The 8067-nt window shown below is 62.3% G+C and overlaps 1 protein-coding gene across 1 annotated transcript; it reads right to left on the bottom strand.

Moving 5' to 3' along the window:
- Positions 1-3004: 3004 nt before the first annotated feature.
- RAX2 (retina and anterior neural fold homeobox 2) lies at positions 3005-7538 on the bottom strand. Its single transcript, XM_014949020.1, has 3 exons — positions 7504-7538; positions 5397-5647; positions 3005-3551 (listed from the first exon to the last, which is right to left on the bottom strand). Exons 2-3 carry the CDS (start codon positions 5637-5639, stop codon positions 3108-3110), a joined length of 687 nt encoding a protein of 228 aa, XP_014804506.1. The 5' UTR covers positions 5640-5647; positions 7504-7538; the 3' UTR covers positions 3005-3107.
- Positions 7539-8067: the final 529 nt, after the last annotated feature.

Genomic DNA, 8067 nt, shown 5'->3' on the forward strand with positions numbered 1-8067 from the left:
CAGCCCCACGTCCCAGGTCAGTGCCAGCCCCACGTCCCCTGGCATGGCAGTGCCAGCCCCACAAGCCAGGGCAGTGCCAGCCCCACGTCCCCTGGCATGGCAGTGCCAGCCCCACAAGCCAGGGCAGTGCCAGCCCCACGTCCCCTGGCATGGCAGTGCCAGCCCCACAAGCCAGGGCAGTGCCAGCCCCACGTCCCCTGGCATGGCAGTGCCAGCCCCACATGCCAAGGCAGTGCCAGCCCCACGTCCCAGGTCAGTGCCAGCCCCACGTCCCCTGGCATGGCAGTGCCAGCCCCACATGCCAGGGCAGTGCCCAGCCACCTGGGGGGCAGAGTGCCCAGGCCCCACAGCTCGTCTGGCACGAGGCGTCGCGCTGGGGCAGGGCAGGGTTCATTCAGGCCTAGGAGAAATAGAGAGAAATAAGCAGATTAGGGGGCAAATCCCGCGGGAGGGGATTAGAGGGGGTGGGAGCAGGAGGGCTTCTGCTCTGCCACGAGGGGCTGGGGTGCCCCCAGCACTCCCAGTAGCACCCAGTCTTCCCAGTACAACCCTGGCTGCAGGGCTGTGCCAGCCCCATTTGGGCAGCGAGCAATTTCAGGAGAGGATTGGGATCTCGGGAGGGGGGAAATATGCCTTTTTGCTGGATTTTTCCCAAACGTGGCCTCACGTGCGGGCGGCTGCACTGCTGCAGGCAGCTCCAGCGGGGCTCGGCCAGGGGAAGCACCAATAAAGAGGGAAGGGCCGGTGGCTCCGCGCTCCTATGGCTTCCCTGCAGTTAAATGGCATTTTTTGGGATCGGCAGTATTCCCTGCTCCTGCCCTAAGCACAGCGTGGCACCAGGGTGCCTGTGGGAGGGGAGGGGCAACTGGCCCCTCCTGTGAGGGTACCCCAACATCCCCCGCCACCCTGGGGTGTGCCGGTGCCACCCATGCAAATTAGCTCATTTAAATAATTCGCATAACTCCCCGACCCAGGCAGCCGGGGAGATGCATCCTCGTCCTGGGGCCTCTCCGAGCCCTCGCTTTGGGATGGCAGTTGCAAGACCGGAGGGGGGGAGCATCCTCGCCCCAATTAGGCTCTGATCAAACCGGTCGGGGGGTGCCGAGCCCCCCGCTCTCCGCGCCAGCCGGCTTTTGTTGGCGCTGCGGAGGCCGAGGGGTGCCCCGGGCTGGCGCCAGCCTTGGCAATTATGTCATGTGAAAAGCGCAGCCCCCATTGAGCGCGTCCCTTCCCCCGGATCAAACCCCATTACTTCCGCAGCCGTTGCTTCATTATCTCCTCGCCGGAGCACGCCTCTGCCGGGGCCGCTTCACCTCGGCCCTGGCCCATTAGCCGGGCTGGGGAGCCGGGGGAGCATCGATTATGCGTTTAATGGGTTGTTAAAGGTTTAATTGTCACTAACGAAGCAGACGAGCAGCAGCAGCAGCCGGGGGACGGGGGACAGGGAGAAGGGTCTTGCTGGGGTCAGTGCCTTGCCTGGCCCGGTGGCATCCTGGCCTGTTCAACCTGACCCCGGGGCTGTGAGGACGTTGGAGGCCGGTGCCGGTGCTGTTGGGATGGGGGGGACACTCCCAGGGTTGGGGGGCTGCAGCCAGGTGTGCTGGTGCTGCGTGGGGTCTGGCCACTGTGGGGACACGGTGGGGACACAGTGAGGACACTGTGGGGATGGGGCTGCACCGGCAAAGCCCTGGCTTGTGGCTGTTGTTAGGTCTGAAGTGGGAAGGTTTTCTGGGGGAAGATCCCATTTTGAGGTGGGGACAGAGGGAGGAAAGACGGGCGCTTGCCTTGCTTCCCCAGGGACCCAGGACACCCCAGGACACCCTGGGGACTCAGGGCTCCCACTTGCTGAGGCTGAGCCCCAGTCTCTCATGATCCTGGATGGGCTTCAGCACCGTGGAGCCATCGCTGGGTGCTGGTGACACTGGCTGTGACTCCAGCCCCACGGGTGGGCAGGGTCCCCCTGGGGCTGCACACCCACACCAGGCACCCCAGGGAAGCGACACCATGCCAACCACCACCCTGCTCCTGCCTGGCAGGAACACCTGGCAAGGGGTAAACTGGCCTTGGTGCACCCCACCATGGGACCCCAGTGCTGCCAGCTGGCCCCCTCCTCCCTCCAGCCCCATCCAGGGTTGCGGGGGTCTCATGGCCACCCACCTCCCACTGGCACAATCACGGCAACTTCTTGCCACCAACATGTGGTGGGTCGGGTGCTGCTGGGGAGCAATTAGGGCAGGGGGGCGGCAGGCTCAGCCCCTGAGGGATGGCCGAGCAGATGCCCCTCGATGAGCCACATGGCACAACACGGGTCCCAGCCCCCAGCCAGGGCTGGGGAAGGTCACCCACGCCTGGATCCATCCCTGGTCCCTCACGGAACAGAGGGAGCGGGGCAGGAGGGTGCCCCAGGACGATGCTCCCACATCTCCTTAGAAAGCTCCATCCTGGTAGAGGCTCCGCAGCCCCAGCACGTTAACCAGCAGCACTGCTAATGAGCAGCACAACTAACGAGCGTTACGGCAGGCAGGGCCCCGGCAACGCCTGACTCCAGCACGCGGCAGCCGTTCAGCTTACGTCTTTACTCACGATACAACCGTCTTCTCAGCGCCGGCGCATCTACCGGCACAACCGGTGTCACGCCCCGACGCGGCTAAAAGTATCCCCCCCGAGTCCTCCCTATGAAACTAGAGCTTTTCTCTTCAGTTTTGTTTAAATCTGCAGCATTACAAAAAAAAAAAAAAAAAAAAAAAAAATTAATAATAATGGGAAGGGGAAGGTGTGTGGGGAAAGGAGGTGTCTGACCGGGGGCAGTGGGTGCAGTCGGATGCCTGAGCCTCGGCTGGATCCTCAGCTCGGGCTGGTCCCTCAGCAAGGCAGAGGGGCTGTGGGTGCCTGCTGGGGTGTCACCCCATGGTGGGGGCCCACCAGCACCCCACCTTGCTCCCCTGTTACCGACGGCGCTGCCTCAATGGAGGAAGATGCAGCCCAGCATCCCCGGCCCACGCTTTGGTCCTGCTGAGCATCCTACCGTCACCCCCTCGCCCACCCCGGGGCCGAGTCGACACCGGGGGCAAGAGCCAGCAGCTGGCAGGGCCAGAGGGGAGCGGTCATCAAATGGGTTGCCAGGTCTTGTCAATGGTCTGAATGTGCTCCTTGGCTTTCATGCGGAGCGAGGCGATGCTGGAACTCCTCTGGTCCACCTCCTCCAGCGGGTACTTGTCCACAAAGGTGGTGCCGCACTGGTAGGGCGCGGGGGCCATGGGCTGCATGCCCTGCGCCATCGGCGGGGGGGTGTTGAGGAAGGAATGCCCTCCGTAGGGGGGCTGCAGGGCCTGGGGTGCTCCCATGAAGCCAGGGATGCTGTGGACCGTGGTGGCGCTGGAGATGGGGGACGTCAGCCATGGGTCGAGCGGGAGGGAGTTGCTCATGGGCCCCACGTTGGCCGCCATGGGGGGGCGGTTGAAGGAGAGCACAGGAGTGTCGTGGAGCTTCATGGAGCTGGCCTCCATCTTCTCCTGCCGCCTCCACTTGGCTCGTCGGTTCTGGAACCAGACCTGCAAGGTGAGAGCCAGGGTGAGCCCCACTGTGCCCAGCTGGTCCATCACAGCATGCCCCACACGCTGTGCCCCACAAAGGCTGCACCACAGAGATGCTCCAGGTGGGGCATCCTGTATGGGGTATTCCACCCCACGTGGGATGCCCCATGTGGTGGGTCCCACATGGGGTGCCCCACAGGGCTACAGCAATCCCCTGGGTGCCATGCACCTCTGCCAAACCTCTCCCGCAAACCCCAGAGACCTGAGGGCACCTCCCAGGTGTGGAAAGCAAGAGGTGTCACCACACAGCCCCTGCCCTCAGTGCTCAATGGGAACACGCACGCCAGCCCCACAAACACCCCCATGGTCCTTGGTGTAACATTTTCTGCCCTTCAAAATCCACTCAGTAAAACTTCTAGAAGAGAAACTGCACCAAAACCCAGCAGGAACGAGAGGAACCAGTGAGCCAAGGTGACATCTCACCCTGCTGGAGCTGCTCGTTAGAGCGCTGGTCCCCATGTCCCCAGAGCCCCCAGCAGCACGGGCTGTCTGCTGCGCGATGCAGGGGGGGTAAAGATGAAGGGCTGGGCTGAAAAAGGGATGTCCCCAATGGGCTGATCACAGCTGGTGGTGGATACTGGGCTATACTGGTGCAAACTTTGTGTCCAGAGAAGAGCAATGGTGCTGGTGAGGGGTCTGGAGCACAAGTCTTGTGAGGAGCGGCTGAGGGAGCTGTGGGGGTTCAGCCTGGAGAAAAGGAGGCTGAGGGGAGACCTTCTTGTTCTCTCCAACTCCCTGAAAGGAGGGTGTAGCCAGGGGGGGTCGGTCTCTTCTCCCAAGTCCCAAGCAATGGGACAAGAGGAAACGGCCTCAAGTTGTGCCAGGAGAGATTTAGGATGGATATTGGGAAAAATTACTTCACTGAAAGGGTTGTCAAGCCTTGGAGGAGGCTGCCCAGGGCAGTGGTGGGGTTGCCATCCCTGGAGGGGTCTAAAATCCAGGCAGACGTGGTGCTGAGGGACATGGGTCAGTGGTGGTTTGGACAGTGCTGGGTTTATGGTTGGACTTGGTGGTATTAAGAATCTTTTCCAACCTAAATAATTCTATGATTATTAGGAATCTTTTCCAACCTAAATAATTCTATGATTCTGTGCTTCTATGAACCTAGCAATTACTCAGAGAGCTTGGCAGAGGTATCCCTATTGTCTGGACCTCCCTGCATTGTCTTGGACTGGGACTGAGGCCTGGGAAACTCAGTTCATTTGTAAGGGGATCGCTACCTTGCTCCACAGTGGGTTGTTGCTTCTTCAACTCCCTGACCCTTTCCCTCACCATGGTCTTGCCCTGTCAGTCAGGATCAGGCTGTGCCTCCCCCTGCAGACCCTTCTCCTGCAGCCCAGGGAGAGAAACCTCCCCACCCTACTACCCCCCCGGCACCACCCCACTCCAACAGGCCTAAAACCCCCAAATCTGTCAGGATCTTGTGCTTTCCCAGCCCTAAAGACTTGGAAGTGGTCACAAGCGGCTAAGGTTTCCCTGTGCTGGGAGGGACAGGAGCAGCTGCCACCAGCAGGGGACAAAAGTCTCTAAAACCAATCCTCCTGCCCAAATGAAGCCTCTGGCACGTGGGCTGAACTGGGACCTCGCAGGGGACGAGGCGCAGCCCTTACATCCCTTCTCAGGTTTTGGCAGGAGGGGCTGGCTCTGCGGAGATGCTGCTCCTGCCTCCACCAGTGTGGGAACGGAGGCACGGAGGGGCGGTGGAGCTGGGAGCGGAACAGAGCTCCCTGCCCTGGGATTGTCCCTCTGCCACCACCCAGGGGACATGTCTGGGGTGCTGCGGCCACTGGGCATCCTCCCTACCTGCACGCGGACCTCCGGCAGGTTGACCTTCATGGCCAGCTCCTCGCGGCTGTAGACGTCAGGGTAGTGGGACTTCTCGAAGGCGCGCTCCAGCTCGTGCAGCTGGTAGGTTGTGAAGGTGGTGCGGTTCCTCCGGTGCTTCTTCTTGGGCTGCTCCTCCTCAGTGGTGGCTGGTGGGGTGTCCTCACTGTCCCCTGGCTTCCGCAGCTCGCCCAGGTCCCCCTCACACTTATTCACGAACATGGTGGCACCTGCGAGGGGACCGTGGGGGTTAGCCAGGGCGTGGGGACATCGACCTGGCCATCCAACCCTAGGCCAGGGATGGACAGACAGACAAGTGGAGGGATGGACGGGAGGACAGGGCAGCCCCAGAAACAGGTTACGCAAAGGTGTAATCCTCTCTGCTGCTGCAGCGTTATCCCAGGGCTGCAGCGTCCCAGGGACTGACCTGGGGTCCTGGGGACAGAGCTCTGAGCGTCCCCCACTGGGTTCCACCGTGGGATGAGGCCAGGTCAATGCGCCCACCCAAAGCTAAAAGTCAAATTCCACCCAAAGTCAGGGATTTTATGAAAGTGCCATCACTGAGCCAAACCCGTCTTGCCCCTGCCCTGGCGCGGAGGGGACCAAGCCCAAGTCAGCTCCCTCCTTCCAGCCCAGCTCCTCTCCTCCAGCCCCTCTTCCCCATGGACTGTGAGTCGGTCCCCAAACCATTGGAGGACCCAATGCTGGTCCCCAGGAGTGGCTGGGGTGACCCAGCGCTGTCCCCAGGCTAATAACCCTTTTTCTGCACGCTTATAAGCATTTTCAACCCTTGCAACATTTCATCTTTAAGCTTTTTATCCGGCATCTGAAATCTTCCTGCAGTATTTGCTGGGGATTAAGGGTCCCTTTCTACCACAAGGATGTAGGCAAACAGGGAAATGGGGCAGAAAGCCGTAATCCTGGGGCACTTTTGTGAAGGAGAAGGTGCCACATCGCCCGGACACGCTGGCAGAAATTCAGATAGCATCAAAGTGGGTGTGGGGAGGGAGAGGGAAGGACGGTTCATTCTGGGAGGGAATGAATGGGGGTCCCGAGAGGGCGGCGTGCGGGGGCTGGGGGTTGGGTGTTGCACCAGCTGTGCATGTGTGGGGTGTCTGTGCGTGGTGAGTGCCGGTGCGTGGTGAGCGGTGCAGGTGTGAGCAGCGTGTCCACAGCCAGCGTGGTGTGCGGCACGCAGGCCTGGGGTGTGCGGGTGTCATGGATGCAGCACGGGGTGTGTGGGGGGTGTGAAGTGTGTGTGGGGCAGTTTGTGCCGCACACTCGCTGCGTGCAATGTGTGCAGTGCGGGTGCAGTGCCCGTGTGCTGCGTGTGCAGCATGCACAATGCCATGTCTGCACCGGCAACATGCCGGGCACGGTGTGTGTGTGCAGTGTGTGCAGTGCGTGTGCAGCGCGTGTGCAGCGTGCACAACTGACGGTGGGGGTGCAAGGAGCACAGTGCGTGCAATGAGTGCAGGGCACGTGCAGTGTAGGGGGCACAATGTGCATCTGTACACAGAGGGGTGTGCAGTGCGTGGGGACGGTGTGAATCGGTGTGCAGTGTGTGTGTAGTGCACCCACTGCCTGCAGGGCATGCAGCACATGCCGTGCAGTGCAGTGCAGTGCAGTGTATGGTGCGGGTGTGCAGCACGTCCAGTGTCTGTGTGTGCAGCCACCCAGCACGTGCAGTGTGTGCCCAGTGTCCATCGGTGCAGGGTGGTGTGTGCAGGGCGGTGGGTGCAGTGCACGCCCAGGGGCTGTGTGTGCAGTGCTGTGTGTGCAGTGTCAGTGTGTGTGTCAGCTGCTGGCCCCCCAGGATGCCCCATGGTCCCCCCACGGAGTGGGCTGTAGCCCTGGGGGCTCTGGCCAGCTCCAGCTCCATCCCTGCAGGGGGGCACCAGTCTTGGGGTGCCCCGGGGGGGGAGCCGTGAGCTGGGGTAGGGGTGCTGGGTGCCCCATGGCAGGGACAGGTGGGTACTGGGGAAGCAGGGGCCCCGTTGTCACCGTGTGAGTGTTGTGGTGTGTCCTGGGGCTGGGGACATGGGGAGGGGACAGGGTGTCCCCCCGCCGTCCCGCTCTCACTCACCAGCTTCTCATTGGCGCAGCTCCGCACCTGCAAGGAGAGGGGAGAGGGGGTGAGCACCCAGAGCCCCCAGAGCCCCCAGAGACCCCGCCTGCAGCACAGACACCCCTGCGGGACTCAGCACCCCACCAGGGCCCTCCAGCCGCCCTGCCCAGCCATCTCCCTCGGCCCCACAGGACAATGTGGGAGGAGAGCTGGGGCTGAGGGGGAGTGAGGGGAGCTGTGGGGATGGGTAAGATGGGCATTTGGAGGGGGGGGCTGAGGACAAGACGGGGCAAGCAGGAGGGGAGAAGGGGTGGGACAGTGTGGGGGGGACAGGGACAAGGTGTGGTGATGGAGGTCAGGGCCAGGGCTGGGGGCAGCACCCATTGTCCCCCCCCATCCTGGCCCCATCTGAGGGCCAAAACTCTGTGGGAAGCAGAGCAGAGCCCCGCGTGGGAGTGGCGCTGAGGCAAAGAACAGCAAAACAGCCAAGAGGGGAGTGACCCCGCAGCCGGGGGGACAGCACCAGGCACTGAGGGATGGGGGGTGCGAGGGCCAGACCCCCCCCAACCGCACTCTGCCTCT

The sequence above is a fragment of the Calidris pugnax genome, unplaced genomic scaffold (genome assembly GCF_001431845.1).
Source record: "Calidris pugnax isolate Ruff unplaced genomic scaffold, ASM143184v1 scaffold170, whole genome shotgun sequence".
Lineage (NCBI taxonomy): Eukaryota > Metazoa > Chordata > Aves > Charadriiformes > Scolopacidae > Calidris > Calidris pugnax.

What these genes read in the sequence shown, in the direction of transcription:
- RAX2 (XM_014949020.1), bottom strand. Translation starts at nt 5,639, where the DNA reads ATGTTCGTGAATAAGTGTGAGGGGGACCTGGGCGAGCTGCGGAAGCCA. An exon ending in TGCCGGAGGTCCGCGTGCAG is followed by an intron (nt 3,552 to 5,396) that starts GTAGGGAGGATG and finishes CTCACCTTGCAG; the next exon opens with GTCTGGTTCCAGAACCGACG.